Consider the following 21,660-nt stretch of genomic DNA (forward strand, 5'->3'; position numbering starts at 1 on the left):
ATTTACAAATGTAAGAGTTGGACCATACAAAAGGCTAAACGCCGAAGAATTGACGCTTTCAAACTGTGGTGCTGGAGAAGACACTTGAGAGTCCCTTGGACAACAAGGAGATCAAACCAGTCAATCCTAAAGGAAATTAGTCCTGAATGTTTATCGGAAGGATTGATGCTGAAGCTGAAGCTCCAATACTCTGGCCACCTGATTCAAAGAGCTGACTCATTGGAAAAGACCCTGATGCTGGGAAAGTTTGAAGGCAGGAAAAGAAGTGGGGAGACAGAGGATGAGATGGTTGGATGGCATCACCGACTCAATGGACATGCGTTTGAGCAGGCTCCAGGAGATGGTGAAGGACAAGGAAGCCTGGTGCGCTGCAGTCCGCTGGGCTGCAAAGAGTCGAACACAATTGAGCAACTGAACAGCAACAACGAGGGGGAAGCAGCTGTGGTCCCTGGTCCCGGCTCTGTTTCCCTCATCAGCACAGTCACACCTACGCAAACACCCATCTACGTGGAAAGCCCCACAAATACAAATACTATTTGCTTGAATATTCCGTCTTTTTTGGCTAGTTTCTCGTCTACACGTCATGATTTCCTGTGCTTTGCCCAAGTCATAAACATATTCCTCAGCGTAAACAGACCTAGGAAGCTCCCCAGGAGGTGTGGACGGCTTCCCATCAAAAATATGTCTTGAAAGAGAGTTCGTGTGTGTATGTGCATGTGTCTCCTCGAGGCCTGAGGCCAGTGACCTGAGTCATGACAGGGGCCAGTCTCTACTTTCTCTGGGACACGGGAAATGCCTGCCTGCTGAGGGTCAGTACAGCGCAGTGAGCTCTGAAGTCACACACAAGGTTTGAATACAGCTGTCTTCATCCACTGCTTCTTAGCCTCTGTGCCTCAGCTTCCTCCTCTGAAAATGTGTGTGATAACAGCGCTGGATTGCAAGGTTGTCATGAGACATTCTTAGGGAAACATCCTGTTTGAGTAGCCTGACTGTCATCATTACTGCAGAAGTTCATTTCTAACTTTATAAAACAGTACTCCTACCCTGTCTTCCATCCTCCTGCTGCTGCTGCTTAGTTGTTTCAGTCATGTCCAACTCTGTGAGACCCCATGGACTGTAGTCCGCCAGGCTTCTCTGTCCATGGGATTCCCCAGGCAAGAATACTGGAGTGGGTTGCCATGCCCTCCTCCCGGGGATCTTCCTGACCCAGGGATCAAACTTGGGTATCTTGCATTGCAGCCAGATTCTTTATCACTGAATTACCAGGGAAGCCCTCCAACCTCCTAGGACTGGTATAAAATGAGATAGAGAATTTCAAAGCAAACCACAGTTGCAAATCACAGTCATCTTTAAGGGCCAGAAAATGAGCCAAAGATACAAACTAGGAGCAGTTCCTTGGGCTGGCCACCTTCCTACTCAGACCAGTAATGCTAAGAACCAGTAACACTGCCAACTTCAAGGCAGATCACAGCAGCCAGTATGTTCATTAATGAGGTTCTTGAGTTTTGAGATTTTTGACAGTTGTTCATCTCTGCCTGCAATGCAGGAGACACAGGAGATGCGGGTTTGATCCCTGGGTCTGGAAGATCCCCTGGAGGAGGAAATGGCAACCCACTCCAGTATTCTTGCCTGAAAAATTCCATGGACTGAGGAGCCTGGTGGTTTAAAGTCCATGGGGTCGCAAAGAGTCAGACACAACTGAGCAACTAAGCATGATTAAGCACATATGAACAAAATTCTCCTATTTTTCAGATTTAGTCTCTGCAGGTAGTTGGTTTAATGACAGATACAGATCTTCAGTAACCTTCATCTCCTCCAACGCAATCTGAGTTTTAGAGTTCTCAAACAAAAAAGGTCACGTATTATGCTCTGCGAATTTGTAAGCTATGTGAATTCCAACTAATTCCTTAACTTCCAAGACTATTTTGCTAGTTTTTTTTTTTTCATTTGGAAAGTGGGGTTATATATCAGTCTCTCAGGGGTTTTGCAAGCATCAAATAAAGCGAACCCAGGTAATGTACTTGATTCCTACTTTCCTACCCCTCAGCTAGGTAGGAAGGCCAAAGAAAATTCCTGCAGATGACCCAAACATATGGAGAAGAAAAAAAACCATTCTGTGTGTGTATGTGTGTATATCCATATACATATAAACACACACACACATACGTGTGCATACACATACATACCATACACACCTATACACATGTGTATTCATACCCTCCCCCCAAGTCCTGCTGCTTCTTCATTCCAGCCAGGAATGCACTGCCTGGAAGCCATTCATCCCCTGCAGCCCAAATCTGGGTTGACTTGCCCTGGAATGACTCTGGGGCTGTGACAGCCACTCCCTGCTGGTGACAGTCACTCTGGAGGCCTCTTGTGATGGAACCACTTTCACTGGTTGTTCAACATGTTCTCTTAGAAAAACTGTTTGTTCTAAAAGATATATTGGTCTTTTTATAAATATTTCTGGTGTTGGCTAAGATGTTTATTACTCTAAACTCTCTTACAGGCAAGTGGTTCAAGTCCTCTAAGATCCAGCAAAAGAAGTAAAAAGGCCTAAAGAAGGATGAAAGACAGACTCCTTGCCTCCTTTAGAGGATATGCCTGGAAAACTTCTGACTGGACACGTTTAGTGTCCTGTAGTTTAAGACAACAAATACAGATACACTCTACTGACTGATACATTCCCCTCCTGCTTTAGTGAAGAAGAGAAAACTTTGAGAAATAGCTATTTTGGAAGAGGTACTATTAATCCCCCACCCTGCTCCAAATGTCTCTTGGCTGAAAGAGAAAAAAACAGGCACCAGACATATGTCATGGCCTGAAGCACAAGAGAAGAAGCAAAACTGGAGAGAACATCTTTAATTCCAAGTGAAACCTCAGTGCTTTCAAGGAGTCTGATGCCAAATTAAGGAGCTCAGAACAGAGGCAAGTCTGAAGTCATGGGAGACTGGAAGCCCCCGCCCCCACGACTGCCCTTAGAGCCACGGGCTGTGCCTGATCCCTTCTGTTCTTTCCAACCTACAGAGTCCACACAGAGGCTGGACAAGCTGGGGATGAAAGCCCTCAGGACAGAACAGATGTTCTTAGAACAGCCTCCCCTCCATGCCAAAGACACAGACAAACTCAGTCTGCGAGGGAGGCCTGGGCACGGCCTGGCAAAGGCCAGGTGGGCTTGGTGACTGGGGCCCCGAGCTCCATGCTTCTGTGGAATTCTCTCATAACTCCCTGGACACTGGCCTAGCCGAATGGGAAATGCTGAGTCTAAGGGAAGGGTCTTCGGTGACAATAGCTCCAGGATTAGAAAATGTTCAGTAAATGTTCCCACTTTCCCACTCCTGGGAAATCAGAGGGTCTCATCTCTAATGCTTCCCTGCGCTGACAATCTCTATGCACCTGTGCATTTGAAGATGGTCTTTGACTGGCTCTAACCCCTCCTTGACCTCCCTTTACATGCACCTGCAGCTTTTAAACTTTTGCAGGGCTGTTTGGACCCCCGGGTTGCGCACCTGGGTGATCCCGGCCCTCTGGGGTTAGGCAAGGTGCTGCGCTTACCAAGAACACCCAGCTGGCCAGTGGCAGAGCCAAAAGGAGATCCTAAAGGTCTCCAAACCCTCGCTCCAGGGGCTTGTTATCTTCTAGGCTATCAGGCCACATAAGATCAAGAAAGCATCTTGCTCAAGCCCAAGCCAAGCGTTATGAACTGAAGTCACCTGTCCTTAAAAATCATGCGAGTTCCCAGCTCAGATATTCCTGGGGGGTTACTGGGTACCTGGGATTCTCTGCTGCGTTCTTCTTCTTTAAAGATCTGCAGAGTCGTCTGTTTGTGTTGTGCTGGACTAGTCACATGAAGGACTTCATCTGGGGCAAGCTGCTCTCTCTTACCCGAGCGGCCCCTCCCACACCCTCCTCAGGCTGAGGCCGGAGACCCAGGCAGCGGCAGAGGCCCTCTGAGCGTCACACATCCCCGCACTGCCTTTGTCGCTGTTGTTCAGTTGCTAAGTCGTGTCGGACTCTTTGCGACCCCCGAACTATAGCCCGCCAGGCTTCCCTGTTCTCCACTATCTGTCCTTCAACACATAATAATAATAAGCCTTCAAAATAGCTAAACATCACTCTTTTAAAGTAACTGAGGCAAAGGCTAATTTTTATCATCATTTTTAAAACTGTGCTGTGTGCTCAGTCACTCAGCGGTGTCCGACTCTTTGTGACCCCATGGACTGTAACGCACCAGGTTCCTCTGCCCATAGGATTTCCCAGGCAAAATTACTGGAGTGGGTTTCATTTTCCTCCTCCGGGGGATCTTCCCAACCCAGGGATCAAACCCATGTCTCTTGGGTCTCCTGAACTGTCAGGCAGATTCTTTACCACTGAGCCACTTGGGAAGCCCCCCCCCCCGCTTTTTTTTTTAAAAAGTAGTTATAAATTTAGTGGTAAACTTCTCTTCTTGTATGTTCTTTAAAGTACTCCTTTCTTTTCAGATAGTTTATGATTTTTAATTCTAGGAGTCATAAACTACCTGCAAAGAATGGGGTATTTTAAAAACACACAGAAGAGAAATTTACTAACTAGTAAAAGTTGTGCTAAATCAGCCTTATTTAGTGGGCCTACAAATGGATGCATCCAAAGTGCCTGGAACAGTCCAGAGTAAGCCAAACAATCTCTGTTTCATCTCATTTACATTTTAGATCTACTTAATCATCCCTGATCAGATAATACACAGATGTCCCTAGAGACAGGCAGGTAAATCTGGGCTTAATCCACGTTTACTTTGGACTGAGTCTAAATCCACAGGCTCTGAATGAATGCGGATTTGCTGTGTCCATCAATGCAAGTCCTCATTTTATTGAGCAATTCTATTCTTAGCTCTCCAAGGGGGAGGCAGACGGAAAGCCCTTCCCCTCCATTCCATTCCCCTCCCAGGACGGCATTTAACATGCTGCTCCTGCCAGCTGGCGGGCAGCCACGCCAATGGCCCTGTCAGCACTGGCCAAGGAGAATGAGAGACTAAACCATAAAAGGCCACAACTGCAGGCCGGGCGGCGGTGATGGGGGAGGGGAGCTGGCGGCACTGCGCGGAGCGTGAGCGCCGGGGGCACTGGCTGCAGAAGAGAAGCTCCAAGGAGTTGACCCTAAAGTTCCCCCAGCAAGGGCAGATGAGAGAGAACCCCAAGGAAAACTGGAAACCGCTGCCTGCTGATGGGTGGGGCATGGGGCCAAATTGATACTTCAGGTACAGATTTAAGGGTAAAGATGAGCTGGATCACCAGTACCAACTGCCCACCTCCCCCCAGAGTGTTCCTGACTCCAGGAGGAACGGATTAGAATAAGCATCTAGAGTCACCAAAGAGACAGTGAGGGGGACCAGGGTCCTTGATGTCTTTTACAGATGAGAAACTGTTCCCTGAGACCTTGGCCCACTGGCATTCCCAGGGAGAAAAACTCCTGCCCTAAGGAAACCAAGGGCTTCTCCAGTGGTTCAGCAGTAAAGAATCTGCCTGCAATGCAGGAGATGTGGGTTCGATCTCTGGGTCAGGAAGATCCCCTGGAGGAGGGCATGGCAACCCACTCCAGCATTCTTGCCTGGAGAATCCCTGGACAGAGGAGCCTGGCTGGCTACAGTTCATGGGATCATAAAGAGTCAGACACGACTGAGTGACTGAGCATGCACACGTGCACGCACAAGGAAACTAAACTCAAAGAGGATCAAATCAATGAATGCCAGGCGAAAGGCTTTCGTGTGCACCACGTATGAAGGCTCACAAGTGCACTGGGACGACCTGTGCAGGAGGGACCTGTGCAGGGACCGCCTGCTGTCCATCTGCTGCTCCTTCAAGGTCCTGAATGCCTGCCACGTGAGGGGACAGCGGGCTGAACGTGACGGACAGCAGGAAGGCAGTGAGGAAGCTTGCTTAATATTTCAGGAGAGAGTAGACCCGAGCATGAAAAGCACAGTGATTGAGGTGGAGAGGGAAAATGAGCCTGGAGACAGACTCTGAACTCAGTCCTATGATGCAGAAGACAAGGAAAAGGGAGTGGACTAGGGATTAGGAGGGCACAGTGACCTCAGAAGGGCTGGCCCAGCAGACGAATGGGGCCTGGGGGCCAGGTTACAGGGAGCTGAAGAGTGTTGCAGTGAGGCGAAGCAGCAGACTCAGAGCAGAGACTGGCTCTCTCAGAGGGTTTGGCTGCGGAGGGAGAGCAGGAGAGACACTAGGGTGGCCAGAGTGAGACGAGATACCGCAGGAGTTGTGCCCGTGTATGTGGGGAAGATGACGGGGGAGCCGTGGCAACATTTATAGGAGAAAAAGAGAAGCTGCAAAAAGAAGGGCTGGGGACTTGTGGGGGTTGGGGGCTTGTAGCCTCAGGAGCCTGGAGTCTGAGGAGAAAGGTGGGCAACGCCCAGAGCCTGGAGGGTGCAGTCAACATGGGGACAGAGAGGCCTGCAGGTGTGGGGCCACATGCTGAGCTAGTTCATGCCTCGTGCCTCCTGTGTCTCGGCGAGGCCAGAGGCCAAGGCCTGCAGGGCAAAGGGTCTCGAGGAATGGCTGTCACAGGAAGTGGGAGACAGCGCTGACCAGGACTAATGCCTCCGCTGAGCCTGGATGTTGACAGAGCCGCGGCTGAGGCTGTGTTGCTGTCATCTCCCTGCAGCACCACAGGCTCAGGCAGGGCGGCAGTGAAGTTGAAAGGCAGCACTGATTCAGGTGAGGGTCTGCCCGGGGACTGGGAGGGGACGGGGCCAGGGGAGAGGGTGTCACAGGGGCTAGCTAGGGAGAGCTGTGCTGGTGGAACTCGGGGTCTCCAAAGGCAAGAGGGGGAAGCCTGAGGAGATTCACAGAGAAAGGAAAACACTGTATGTGCAAGATCTGGGATTCTCGACAAGCAGGAAGGGCAGCCACAGTGTGAGAACAGGGAGAGAAAGAAAGGCCGTGGGCTGGGGGAGTCCCCCAGAGGTGAGGCCTGGAAGCCCACCATCCTGCCTTCCGCAGGCCCGTCCCCAGACTCACCCACCACAGTGAGGTTGACCTGGGCCTGCCTGCTGCCCAGTTTGTTCTCCACCAGCAGGGTGTAGCAGCCACAGTGCTCCTGGCGCGCCGCCCGGATGGTGAGCTTGCTGCCCTGCTCACTGTTCTCCACCTTGATGTGCTCGCTGTCCTGGATCTGGGGGCAGAGAGCGGGGCAGGCGCTGGAGACTTCAGCCAGAAAGGAAGGGGGCTCCACGCCACGCCCCACACCCCCTAAGGGATGCAGCTGGATAGTGGTGTGGGGCTGGTCTTGTCTGCACTCTGGGCTTCCCGCTCAGGGCTCCTTCTCCTTGCTCTGGAGAGCCAAGCTGCTCTGACGGGGCCCAGATCTGGGCAGGCAGGGAGGGTGCTGAGCAGGGTTTGGGGGTTGGGAGTAAGCTATGTCTTCACTCGCTGCCCTAGACTGGAAACGAGGAGCATCCCAGACTACTCCACTGCTCTGGGATGGGAGAGTGGGAGAACACATTTGATCAAAGTCACGTACAAAGCCCACCCAGAAGGTTCTGACCTCCTCTGTGCTGTCAAATACCAGTACCAATCACATGTGGCTACTCAAATTGTAGTTGAATGGAAAATAACCCAAATGTCCATCAAAGAATGAACAAATAAAGAAAACATGGTACACCCAGACAATGGAATATTATTTGGCCATAAAAATGAATGGAGTACTGGTTCATGTTACAGTATGGATATGCCCTGAAAATATTATGCTAAGTTAAAAAAATAAAACCCAGACACAAAAGAACACATATGATTCCATTTATGAGAAATGTCCAGAATAGGCAAATCCTTAGAGACAGAAAACAGGTTAGGGTCACCAGAGTCTAGGGGAAGGGAAGAAATGACTGCTATTGGATCTGGGCTTTCCTTTTGAGGCGATAAAAATGTTCTGGAATTAGAAAATTGTTATAGTTGCACAACCTTGTGAATATATGTACACTTTAAAAGGGTGAATTCTGTCTCTACAAGACTGTTATAACCATTTTAAACTAACTGAAATGTAAAATTGAGTTTCTCATTTGCAGTAGTTGCATTTCACATGCTCAGTGGCCACATGTAGTTAGTGGCTACCATACTGGATAATGGATACAGAACAACTACATCACTACAGAAAGTTCTGTTGGATGGAGCTGGGACTTGGCTAAATGTCTCTGACGAGGGTTGAGATTTGCATCTCACTTCAGACACCACTAACCCAGACAAAACCCAAGCAAACACACTTTGGGAGAAGGCCAGCTTCTCTTCTTGTCTTTTGAGAACAACCCTTCTTTCCTCCCCAGTACTAGCCTCCCACCTCTGGGCCTTAGGACAGTTTGAATGGGTTGGGAATGGAGCAACAGAGGCTTCAAGAAGTCATCACACCTTCTGTGGAGTTCCTGACCCAGGGCCAGCCTGCCGTTCCGGGGTCTCTGCTGATCAGGCACGTGGGTACACATTGCCAGCGTGGGACTGGAGGAATGGATAAGCTCCCCAAGCTCCTTTAAAAGGAACCAGTTATTTGGAAATTCAAACATTTTCCCATAGGACTGTTCTTATAAGTGGCAGTTAGATTTCTGTGTCAGGAAGCCAAAATTCTGTTTAACATACAAGGCATCTACTCAAACACTCAGCCGCATTTTATCTCTCTGGCACGCGGTAAGTCTAAGCGGTTGCCACCGATAGGGCTCAGTAAGCTGGCATAGAATCACAGAAAGCTCAGGGGTCTGAGAGGTCATTCAGGTCACTGGTTTGATTTTCCTGACTCCAGGTAGAATTCTAGGCAGAGATAGCAAAAGCAGTTGGGAGCCATAGGTGGCTTGTTCTATTATGTCCTTCATACTCTAGCATACAAATTGTCTATAAAACAGGCATTCTTGCTAGGTGCTGAAGAAAAGGTTATTAAGAGCTCAAATTTGGTGGGTGGGTGATGGTGGTGAGGGGCTCTCCCATGTCTAAGGCCCCCTTGATGAACAGTGATGCTGCCTCCATCACAGTGCTTCTCATCCCCTCTGGCTGAGAGTTGCTCTGGAATTTGTGCAGGTTATTCTTGGGCCACTGCCCTCCGGGACTGACCTGCTTTCGGAACTTCATCCAGGTGCAGGTGATGGGCTGGGTGCCGGCCACCTTACCAAAGAGCTCCACAGACTCTCCTGCTCGCACCTTCTGGTCCTCAGGAAACTGGATGATCTGAGGCGGCATGGCTGGGGGAGGACAAGAGGGAGAGTGAGCTCAAGGAGGGAGCCTCAAACGTTCTGATACCATCTGATGCTTCCGGTCACATTGGTCTGTGACTCCTCTCTCACTTTCCGGAACCTTCAGGGTGAGACTGAGGGCAGTGACCTTTGCTCCACATACCTAGGCTGTCGGGCCTGATAGGTCTGTTGGTCTCTTGATCCTGATTCCAACAGAAGTGACCCATATTGTTTACATGACATGACTCTCTGTTGGTGGGTTGCTCTGATATTTGTGATTTCCCCTAATTTTTGGAATCTTATGTCTTAACTCCTTTCTTAACTATGCAGTGCATTGCATCTAACATCCAGGTCAGTCTGGCTGACAGGCTCAAACTGGTTCACATCCTCAAATGTCTTTCGATGGAAAACAAACAGTGCTTCCTATGACAGGGACCTACAGAGCAGACTATGAGAACAGCACAAAGTGGATCATCTCCACAAGGGCAGACTGGAGGACAGATGGGTGAGCAGACTTTATGCCAGGAGGGAAGGAGAAAAGCAAGTAGTAGAAGGGGGTGGAGGACCCAGACTTGTAGAAACCCAGGGAAAATCAGCCTAACTACTGCAGAGCTTGAATCGGGGTGGGGGTGTGGTCTCCTGGGACCACATTCCCAGTGATCTAGCAGAGCAAAGGGAAAACCCCTTATGGCAGATGACTCCCTTGTCCCTAAACGCTGCTGTGACCAATTACCTGCCTTCGGAGGTGTCTTGGGGGCAGGTTTCTTTTTCACAGTTGCATCACCTGAAACAAAGACATTAACAGGTTATTTTCTGTGTTTTCACAAGGCTCCTAAGTCCTGGAAGGACGTAGTCTTACCCTCTGGCCCCTCATCCAGACAGAGCCCTCACTTGAATATGCCTTTGGAGACCTTGCAGACTCACAAGGACAACCTCACAAGACAATGAATATCCCCCCTCGGGTGGGCTCCGGAGGGATCCCTGGAACCTCCATAGAGATAAACACTTCAAAAATGCTTAAGTGTCCATTCTCCATTTCAGTGAGGATAACCCCAAATTCACTAACTCTTCTCTTACCCTAACTTTCAGGAAACTCATAAAGGAAATTATGTCAGATAAACTGACTAAATTTAGTCCTTGGTGTGGATCCAAGGGTCTCAGGCTTCCTTCTTGTAACAGACTATGGATTGGTGGCTTTTATTTATTTTTTTAATGTTTTTTGAATGGATAAGTGAAGGAATGAACAAAGGAATGAACCAATCAATGGTCCCCTCCATTCTTAAGGCCACACTCTCCAAATAACTCACGTAAGAAAAACGACCCAAACAGACCAGTTTTGCAGCACAAAACTATTCATTGGTCTAAGTAGTAATATGGTGATTATGCAAAAATATTCCCAACTATCTTCATGGCTTGTTTTCATATTTCTTTCAGGTCTTTGTTCAAAAGTTATCTAACCTACTTATCCAAATGAAAACCTGCATTCACACAAACATCTGTATATGAATGTTTGTAGTGGGGTTATTTGTGATTGTCCAAAACTAGAAGTTATCCAATTGCCCTTCAACTGGAGAATGGATGACTGTGGTACATCCACACAAGGAAATACCACTCACCAACAAAAAGGAACAAACTTCTGATACACGCAACATGATGAATTGCAATGATTCATCCTTTTCTTCCACTAACAGAAGAGAAAGGCTATGTACTGTGCAATTCTGTTTGTAGGCCATTTTAGAAAAGGCAAACTATAGGGACAGAGAAAAGGTGGGTGTGGAAGGGGCTGACTACCGAGGGGCACAAGGACGTGTTTTAAGGTGTAGAGCCATGTCCTGGTCATGGTGGGAGTTACCGGACTATAAACATTTGTCAAGAACTGTGCAATAGAATGGGTGAATTTTATTGTGTGTAAATCATACCTTAATATGAAAAGTGGGACAGAGTTGCTTAATCAATGAGATCCTCCTGAACCTCTCTACATCAAATAGCTGTGGTTTTATAAGAGGTCGTCCTTATTTTTAGGAAGAATATACTGGAGTATATAGGTGTAGAGGATACCATATGTGAAACTTACCTTCAGACTGCTCATAAACAATAACGTGTATGCACGTATATGTGTATATGCTTGTGAAGAGGTGGAAGGAAAGATAAGTGGAAGACAGAGGAGAGAGAACATACGATAACGCAAACATGATAAAACATCAGCATTTGAAGAATGTGAGTGAAGGGTATACAAGGGTTATTTGTACTAAATAGTACAACTTTTCTCCAGTTCTGAAGTTTCAAAATAAAAGTTAAACAGAAAGTTAAACGATGTTTCATCCCATCAACATGGTGTCATTGTTCAATGAAGGAGAAAGAGCAGCGTCTGGTGAGGAGACGCCTGGAAGGTGGGACACAAAACAGAGTGGACAAAAAAATTTTTTTCTTCATGGTAGCAAATTTGTTGTTAACTGACATTTCCAGGCATAATCTTATTTATTTAGCCAGGCTGTGTGGCATGCAGGACCTTAGTTCTCCTACCAGGGATCAATCCCTTGCCCCCCTACAGTGGGAGCAGAGTCTTAGCCATTGGACTGCCAGGGAAGTCCCTTGTGATGATCTGACCTGAAGAGAAGAGTCCCACCGATTAGGAACAGAGTGCCCCAGAGTAGATAGTCATGTTTATGATGTTTGGCGGGAGGTGGCTAGAGCGCAGGGCTGGTTTCAGAGAGCAGCGGCATGAAGATGGTGGGACGATTGAAGAAGATGGAGAAATTCCGCCCCCAGTCACACTCGTCACATTGCAAGTGTTCATGGCCATACATGGTCAGTGGCTTCCATTGTGCAGATACAGAGCACTGCAATCATCGCAGAAAAAGTCTACGGGACAGTTCTAGTCTAGAATGAATGTGCGAGTTAGGTCTTTGTTCTGAGTAACAGGAAGTCCTGACTCAAACAAGAGTCCAGCTAGTCTAGAGGACCTTTGGAGGTCTTCGCAATTCCAGGGCATGAGAAAATCCAATTAGGAGGCTACTGCCTTCCTCTTAAAAGAAACTGATCCAGGTCTGGCCTTGGTAAAGGCTGCAGAAAATAAAATACAAATATGAGATGGAAGTAAATTTAAAAGATTTTAAGGGCTAAACAAGAGACAGGAACAAAGATTCCTCAAGGATTTCTTGCTTGAATAAATGGGAAAATTTTTTATTGATGCAATATGCAATTTAGGAGTGAAATATGAGGAGTTTGGCTTGGTCTAAGATAATATGGATCATGACATCTGGTCCCATCACTTCATGGCAAATAGATGGGGAAACAGTGGAAACAGTGTCAGACTTTATTTTTTTGAGCTCCAAAATCACTGCAGATGGTGACTGCAGCCATGAAATTAAAAGACGCTTACTCCTTGGAAGGAAAGTTATTACCAACCTAGATAGCATATTAAAAAGCAGAGACATTACTTTGGCAACCAAGGTTCATCTAGTCAAGGCTGTGGTTCTTCCAGTGGTCATGTATGGATGTGAGAGTTGGACTGTGAAGAAAGCTGATCACTGAAGAATTGATGCTTTTGAATGTGGTGCTGGAGAAGACTCTTGAGAGTCCCTTAGACTGCAAGGAGATCCAACCAGTTCATTCTGAAGGAGATCAGTCCTGGGTGTTCATTGGAAGAACTTATGCTAAAGCTGAAACTCCAATACTTTGGTCACCTCATGCGAAGAGTTGACTCACTGGAAAAGACTCTGATGCTGGGAGGGATTGGGGGCAGGAGGAGAAGGGGACGACAATGAGATGGCTGGATGGCATCACCAACTCGATGGACATGAGTCTGAGTGAACTCCGAGAGTTGGTGATGGACAGGGAGGCCTGGCGTGCTGTGATTCATGGGGTCGCAAACAGTCGGACACGACTGAGCGACGGAACTGAACTGAACTGAAGATAATGTGGTTGATAAAAGGGTTTAAGCAGGATATAGGCTAGAAGTCCAGGATCACAATTCTAGAAAGAGTTGGTGGAAGCTGAAAGAGAAAGATTATAGGATCAAACATGCAATCATTAATGGGAACTGTGAGGATGGGTCAGTTCTTTGGGGGAAAAGTACAGTGAAAGATGAAAAAGGGTCAGGGTCTTATCTGAGGTGATGCCACCAGTAAGGAGCTGGGATGAGGCAGAAGGGCTATGGAGGGACTGTCCCTGAGAAGAAGGGCACCGAGAAGGTACGACCAATGTCGGGTGATGCGTGGGCAGGAGGCGCACCACCGCCTCCAGTTTGAGAGGGCAGGACATGGGGTCAGAAGTTGCTCTAGAGGAGATTCTCAAGAAAACAGGTAGTGAGTCAACTAATCCATCAAGAATTCCTGAGATGAGAAGGACACAGAGAGACAGGGTGACAGAAGAGGAAATGTCAAGCTAAGCTTTCTTCCGCAGTGAGAGAGAAGAATCCAGATGTGAAAGCAGAAGGCTGGGACTAGGTGAGAGGAAGAGCCCAGCGATAGGAGTAGGCGAACGCCCCCAGGCACTCCCAGATCCTCAGGAGCAGGCACCAGGTGGGGTACAGAACCCTCGGGATGGGCCGAGCCATGAAGCCCCTGCCCGCCTGCACCCAGGGCAGATGGGAAGGGAGAGGGCAAAGCTGGAAGAGAGCGGCCCTTCCGGGAAGGAAAAGGGGGTTCCTCCCAGAGCCAGGACCTGACCGCCTGGGAGCAGGAGAGTGCGGAGGGCTGCCGTTAAGGGCTGAGCTGCGCCACCCCTACCCCCGCCAATTCATAGGCTGAAGCCCTAAACCCCCAGTACCTCAGAATATGACTATATTTGGAAACAGGAACTTTAAAGAGGTGATTAAATTAAAAGGAGGCTGCTAGGGTGGGCCTTAATCCAAACTGACTGGTGTCCTTATAAGAAGAGAAAATTTGGGCCCGTGGAGAAACACCAGGAAGACACGCACAGAGCAAAGGCCACGTGAGGACGCAGCCAGAAGGCTGCCCCCTGCAGGCCAAGGGGATAGAGGCCTCAGGAGAAACCAAACCTGCCGACTCCTGACCTCAGGCTTCTAGCCGCCAGAACTGTGATACAACACAGTGCTGACGCTGAGGCCGCCCCGTCTGTGCACAATGATGAAACTGGGGAGAAGCTCTGAGGGCAGGGTGCCCGCCTCTGGAGCCGTGGGTGAGGAGTTAATAAAGAGGCAAAGAGGGCATACAGTAAAAGCGATGACTCCAAAGTACCCCCTATACTATCTTGGGGCCTGTGGGTAAATTTACATGGCCAGAAGCAGAGCCTGAACTAGTATCTATCTTTCTGTGTTATAGTTAAATATGGTTGAAGGCCAAAGTTTTCTGGTTGTTCAATAAATTTGGAGCATCTCCTGTTTGAATTCAATAGCATCTGAAACTGATTTGGTTCCCATCAGTCACAGCTATTTTAAATGTTAACCATGTTCTGTATCCTATTCTATACATATTTTAGAGGCCCATCTGCTGAAATCCATTAATTGTGTTCTGGGCTTAGGAGAACATGATTAATGGACTAGAAAGCAGAGTCACTGGATTCTAACACCTGATTGCTTGCAGAGAGCTGGACTCAGCAAGCTGAGTTTCTAATCCATGATGTCATCATCCTTTTTCTCATTGGGTTCTTATCCCAACCAAACACAAGCAGGGCACTTCACATTGTTTCCATTTCATGAAAAAGGAGATGGATTTGAATAAAAGTCAGATGACTCGCTGGATTCATAAAACGACATGTGGCTGAATTAGAAACAGAACTTAAGCCTTCTGTTGCCCAGTGTGTGGCTGCTTTTCTCCTGTTGTCTTCTGACTCTCTCGGACACTCTCCCCCATCCTCAAATCAGGGCCTTAAAACCCTTCTCTGTCCCTCTGCAGAAACGCAATGGGCATAGGCTCTGGCTCTGGACTTGGGTTCAAATATTGCCCTGTTACTCCCTAAGGGGTGTGACTTAGAGCTTGCTATGTAACCTCTTGGAGCTTTAGTGTCCCCATTCAAACAACGTGGGGAGAATAAATAAAACTTGTTGTAAAGAATTAAGCTCTGTTGTAAAGAAGATATAGCATAAAGTGCACGTTCTAACACCAGTCCTACCTCCCCGCCCCCAGCTCCCCCCACCCCACCCCACCCATTCTCCTTTTTTCCCCAAACAGATCCCCAAAGGACTTCTCTGTACTTTCTTCCATCTGTTTAGTCCCTGCACTGCTGGTCGGGTCAGCTTTATACTTAAATGAGCCCTCTCTTGCTGTGCCTGGAGCTTCTTCCCCAATTCAGGGCCTCAGTACAGGTAAAATTCTCACTGATCCAGATGCCCAAACTCTCAGTACCTCTTGGGTCACTAACCAGTTTCTTTTCCTCTGGACGCTTCCTTCTTATTATTTTACTATTGCTCTCAGTCTTTTGTCCCCCACCTCCTACTCCAACATCCTAAACTTTCTGCATCAGCCATTGTAAGAGAGGAGTAGAAAAAGATATAATCATCCTTGCAAACCCCATGATGGCTTCTGGCCACAGGGCCTGTAGGGAGAGCAGAGCATCCTCCTTCTCCTTGCCCAGGGTCTGTCCCTCTCCCAGACAGTCAGTCCCAGGCAGTATACCCCTCCTGGTACAGCACTGCCCCCCAAACTCTCAAACTCCCCCAAACTCCCCTAAGCTCCTCTCTTTACCCCTCTGCTTGCTGTCCTCATTTTCCCTGGAGCCCAGACCTCTCTCCTGAGCCCACCCATACACCTCACTACCTGACACCATCTCCCCAGGCACATACTGTAAACCCAACATCTGAAACCAAACGCAGTTCTTCTCCCCACACTGCTGCTCATCTCCATTTCTCCCAAGCCCCCCAACCCGCCGCCCTCTGCCCATATCCAGTCACTGACTAACATCTTTCAGTTCCATCAAAAAATAACTTTCTTGGTTCCTCTTTCCACATCCCCACTGTTACCATTCTAGTCCTAACTGTACCACCTCCTAGACTTGTGGTCCCCTGTCCCCACCCTTGTACAGCCATCACTCTGTAGCCAAAGTGATCTTTGTCAAAAGCAAATCTGATGTCACTCCACTGTTTACACTTTTCCAGTGGCTGCCCATTGCCTCTTAGGATCAAGTCCAACTCATCAGACAAGGTTTTCTGAGATCTGTCCCCAGCTTTCATCTCCAGCCTTCTTTCTAACTCTTGGGGAACACCCTCACCCATGCCTTCTATGCTCAATGGCATTTTTCTCAAAATTTAGCATGCCTGATAATCATCCAGGAGAATTACTAAAAACACAGATTCCTGACCTTCCTTGGGGTGTGGATGTTGCTGATCCCTGTGCCTTCTGGGGACACTGCTTTGCATACTACACTGAAGGCCTTTCAGTTTCTACATGACAAGCCTTTTGTTGTCAGCTCTCTGCTGACTCAGTCACACATCGCTGCTGCGGGGTGGGTCCCATACCCCTCTGAGGTGGTTTGATCAGCAGTTTTCACAAGGCATGACAACTGCGGAAACCTGCCCCAGTGCACATATACCCTGCAAGTTCCCTGAGGACAGGCACAGGGCCATCACGTTCATCTTCTGTATCCCCAGTGCCTTGCTCAGTACCAGGAACAGGCTAGAAAATACCTCTTAAAGGAATGAGTGGAATCCCCGGGGAGCTCTGCTAACACAGAATTTCCTGAGAACACTTTATCACAGCCCTGGGCTCTGATGCACAGAGATGAAGCCTGTTGGCTTGAATCCTTGTGCAACTTTCCATGAAAAGGAGAAGGCCCCTAGTTCTGTCACCAATTTAGATCAAAGTGGCCAGGGGCTGAGCCTTCCACCCCAGACAGGAGACTGAGTCTGGAAGAAGTAAAGCAGCCCAATAAAAACATCAAAATCAAAACACTGAATTTAGAAGCCGCCTGGGAAATCTGGAGCTGGGCTGAAAAGACTGGCTTCCAATCGTGTGGGTAAGGCATCTTTTGCTTTTGCCCCAGCCTGCCCACACCCAGCTAGTCCTGGCCTCATGGACCTTCCTTCTGCCCTGGGAGGGAGGAGGTCAGCACCCCACAGGAGTTTCCACGCTGCTCAATCTGAAGACACATGAGTCTGTCTCTCCAGTGTATCCACAGAGCAGAAAGATCAGAGTCAGCCACTGGGAGGTATTTACAGAGCCCAAAGGTGGGTCTTACAGCTTCCAAAGGATCTGAGATAATGAAGAGCTGGAGGAAACTGGGGAGGTAGCATCAGCAGCCTTGGGTATAGGGAGGTCCCTGGATCTCTGCCTCTCTGGGGACATTTCCCTTTTTAGGTAGCTAGCTAAAAATAGACATCAAACCCTTCACAATTCCCCAAATAAGCATCACTTCTGCCACAAGCTCCTGAAGGGGACACTGGTTGGGTGACATGTGAAGGGAGTACCCACCCTGCAGGCTGTGTCACAGCAGAGGTGGGTGGTGAGGCTCTGGGGATGGGGCTAAATCTCACTGTCCTGCACTGGGGCAGGCTCAGGGCTCCAGGGGGCTTTAAACATCACCCTCAACACTGTCCCCCTCCAACCCTACTCCCAGCCCCACACACATCAGGCCCTTTCCAGCCCCTCCTTACAAACTTGTGGAAAAATGCTGGTCATTTTCCCAGAATGAACATCTCTGGGCAAATTTCCTGTACACATTCCCTCACAGCAAAGGCCATCACATAAGATTCCAGAGGAACACTGATCCTCTTGTTACTGCAAACACCCAGCCCCGGGCCCCGGGGACATAGAACATCGGGACAGTTGTGAAAGAGGCTGCCCACATGGCCAGGACAGCAGCGCCAGCGTTGTCTGGCTGGCACCCTCCAGGGCATCCCTGGGGGGACCCACCCTGCCATTGAACTGGCTTGTGGGAGACGATGGAAGAGCAGGGAAGTAGATGGACCCAGCAGCCCAGGGGTGGAAGCACAGGTCCACATGCACACTGTGCTGGAGGGCGGTGTGAGCACCACCCAAAGACCAATACTTTGGTTGGGAGTAACCAGGAGTTGGCTCAGCTTTCAAAGACATTCATGGAAATATCCCCGCTTCTCTCCCAGGGTCCCACAACTTTCCCTGTCGAACAATTCTCATTGCCAAGTCTTAACCTCTCCAGCATTTCCTTCTAGCCCTTTGACTCCTGGAGAGCATATTGAAAAGAAAGATGGGATCCTGGAGAAACCCTTCAAGATAATTGGACACTGCTTTTGATACCCAAAGATGCTTTCAAGGTGACCAACTTTTGGTTTCAGGGAGAGACACATTCAGGAGACCAAGGCAAAGACATCTAAGAGCATCATAATCTGGGATAGTAGTAAGAGAGGTCAAAGGGACTGTTAAAAGAGGTGACACCCAGGCCAAGACCAGGCATAGAACACAAGGGTTGTTCCACCTTCATCTCCAGATCCCAGAAACATGGGAACTGATGAATACACTTCAAAAGGGAAATACTTACTATATCCCTACTTCAGACCAGCCACTGAAATTTCAGAGATGGACAGGCCTTGGTTCCTATTCCCTAGATTGTACATGTGCTCTATGGATGTTTCTGTCTTTTCTAAAAGATCATCAACTTTACAGACTGATAGGAGGAATCCTTGGGCCTGCTATCACAGTGCCTCTCTGTATTTTCTTTTTCTTTTTGGCCACAATACGTAGCAAGTGGGATCCACGTGGGATCTTAGTTCCTAGACCAGGAACCCGAGCCCCCTGTGTTGGAAGCTCAGAGTCTTAATCACTGGATCCTGTCTTTCTGCATTATTCTCAAGCCATTCCTTAAGCCCCAGCAATGTCTCTTTCACACAAAACTCCAGTTATATCCCCTCCAGCTGGAACACCCTAAACCTGGACTCCATGCATACAGCCTCCCTCCTGTATGGATGTCTCTGCTGCTGTGTGTTCACACTTGCTGGAGCTTCCAGCTCCCACACACCTGATGATGTGAAGGGCTTTAGCCAACCCTGCATCACTCCAAAGAAAAGCATTCTACCGAATGGCCTGATGTCAGAGCTAGAGAAGGCTTGGGGTCAGTTGGAGAAAGTTCCCACTTGACACTGTAGAAAGAGGAGGGGCTTTGACCAAGGTCAAGGCCGCATTCAACCAGAGGCAGAACCAAGAACCTTCATTCCCTGCTCTCCACCCCAAGGGCTGTCTGGCGGTACCTTGTGCCTGAGCGCTGGGCCAGCATGGGGCACACACAGAAAAGGGGATATGGAGGTCCAACAAGGAAGGGTGTTGCTGCCCCCCACATCCCCACACCCCCACAGGTGGAAGATGTTTTTCCCCCAGCCTGCGCTCCTCTCCTGTTCCTTCTTCAAAGGTGGGAGACGACCCACTCTGGGCTGGAGATGTGCATAAAGTTTTCCAGGAGTGCAGACACTACATTTCCATCAAGAGGGGGGAAAGCAGCCAGAAAGAAGAATGGACAATTGACAAAAGTCAACTATGGGACTGTGGGTTAGATAGCATCGTTCAATGTTAGATGTCCTGATTTTAAGAACTGCATTGAGGTTATATTCTTAGAAGATACACAGTAAGACATTTAGAGGTCAAGGGCATGATGTCTATTTGTAAGCAGTATATATATTTGTCTCTATATGAAAGTGAAAGTCGCTCAGTCTTGTCCGACTCTTTGCGGCCCCATGGACTATACAGGGGGAATTCTCCAGCCCAGAATACTGGAGTGGGTAGCCATTCCCTTCTCCAGGGGATCTTCCTCACCCAGGGATCGAACCCCAGTCTCCCACATTGTAGGCAGATTCTTTACCAGCTGAACCACAAGGGAAGTCCATCTCTATATGGTGAATGGTGAATATGTATGACTAGATACAGCATATATATGGTATTATAAATATAGATATGAATATTTGATGAATGGTGTACGTATATGAGTTTATACATAATGACAAAACAATAGGACAAAATGTAAATAATGGATGAATCTAAGTAAATGGTGTACAAAGAGTTTCTTATACTATTCTTGCACCTTTTCTGTAAATTTGAAACTATACAAGAATAAAGTTATTAAAAAATTCCCATTGAGAGGAGGCATGCAGCAAAGACCCTGACAGGTCTCAAGAACCAGGAAAGCATACCAGCTGTCACCTTTTTCTCCCTGCAGCTCTGATGGCAGTCAGACCTCTGTCCCCCTGGAGGACAGTGCCTCCACTGTGTGGACAGCACAAGGATGGCCCTGAGATTGTGGAAGGCACAGAGTGGTGCGGGAGGAACGTGCATCAGGGCTGTCCTCACAGTGCCCACATCTTACCAGCTGTGAGACTCTGGGCAGGACAGATTAGCTCTCTAAGTCTCAGTTTAGCTCATCTGTAAAATGGGAACAACTAATTATAGCTCAGTGGAATAAGACTTGCCCAAAGCAACACAGACTGAGTGTCTAAGATGATGCCTGCTACATAGGTGCTCAAGAAAACTCTTGTTTTGTGCGATGGGCAGATGACTGAATCAGAGCCCCTTGTGATCTTCTGTAGCACTTGTGCATTTCTCCCTCTAGTCTTTCCTCAATAAGAGGAATGTTATTCCTCATCAACCAAACCACATTTCTCTCCTCCTTTGTAACCTGGCTCACCATCTCCCTCATTCAGAAATCTTCCCACACTTCCAAAATCTGATCCCCTCCTCATTTCTGTACTTGTGAGCTGGTGTCCATCAGGTTAACCTGTACTTTCACCAGTTTTCTCTCATCCAGCCCCTTGGGTTTGGGCAAATCAGCTTGGCTTTTCTCTCATGTTGCCCAGAGCTTGGCTGTAGTGGTGGCCCCAGGGGCTCTTAGGCAAGGTGTGGACAAGGACCATCCACTCTCATACCTGACAGCTCTTCACAGGACCAAACACTCAAGCTGGGAAGGGGAGGTCACCAGACATGGATCTGGCCACCATCTGTTTGACAAGGAAACCAATCAGCTTTCCCTCAGCCCCTGGAGGAAAGATATATTTCCTGGTTATATTAGGTTCTTCCCAGTCCTTGATAAAAACGAATATACATACACAGCCAGACCACTCAGTGACATGAGAATCTGGGCTTTCTCATGGAATCAGAAATGTCTGGGGCAGAGGATGGCAATGCTAAGAGAATAAGACAAGTTGAAGAGGTTCACAGACTGTGTAATTCCACTTCTGTGGGAAAATATTCAACTGATATATTTGCATATGTATATAAGAATATTTATAAAACAGTAATTGTGAATGTATTTAAAGAGGTGAGTGGAATTAGGGGTAAGATGAAAGAGGGCTTTCATGTTGCACTGGGTAAACTTCTGTACTATTCAAAATATTTGAACAAGAAGACATGCATATTTAATGTCTGTAATTAAAAAATAATGCAAATTATCCCCCAAAGTGAGAAAAGAACTCGGGGTGCAGATCTGAAAGACATCCCCTTCATTTCCTGTCTCCGGGCAGCTACCTTCTCTGGAGCCTCCTGGGAAGAAAGCCCCAGGGTGGTGTACAGGTACCCAGGGAACTTGCAGGTTTCTGAAGGAATCAC

At 48.1% G+C, this 21,660-nt stretch overlaps 1 protein-coding gene across 3 annotated transcripts in view; it reads right to left on the reverse strand.

Moving 5' to 3' along the window:
* MYLK (myosin light chain kinase) overlaps positions 1-21,660 on the reverse strand; it is a 292,274-nt gene that overhangs the window by 42,487 nt on the left and 228,127 nt on the right. For all 3 annotated transcript variants that reach the window (XM_055396158.2, XM_055396005.2, XM_055396085.2), the window contains 3 exons: positions 9,933-9,983; positions 9,081-9,208; positions 7,011-7,164 (listed from right to left, as the gene is read on the reverse strand). In XM_055396158.2, the coding sequence (XP_055252133.2) occupies positions 7,011-7,164; positions 9,081-9,208; positions 9,933-9,983 (333 nt within the window). The remainder of the gene's footprint in view (positions 1-7,010; positions 7,165-9,080; positions 9,209-9,932; positions 9,984-21,660) is intronic.

This window comes from Moschus berezovskii, chromosome 1 (assembly GCF_049115385.1).
Source record: "Moschus berezovskii isolate FMDL1 chromosome 1, NW_MosBer_1.0, whole genome shotgun sequence".
NCBI classification, from domain to species: domain Eukaryota; kingdom Metazoa; phylum Chordata; class Mammalia; order Artiodactyla; family Moschidae; genus Moschus; species Moschus berezovskii.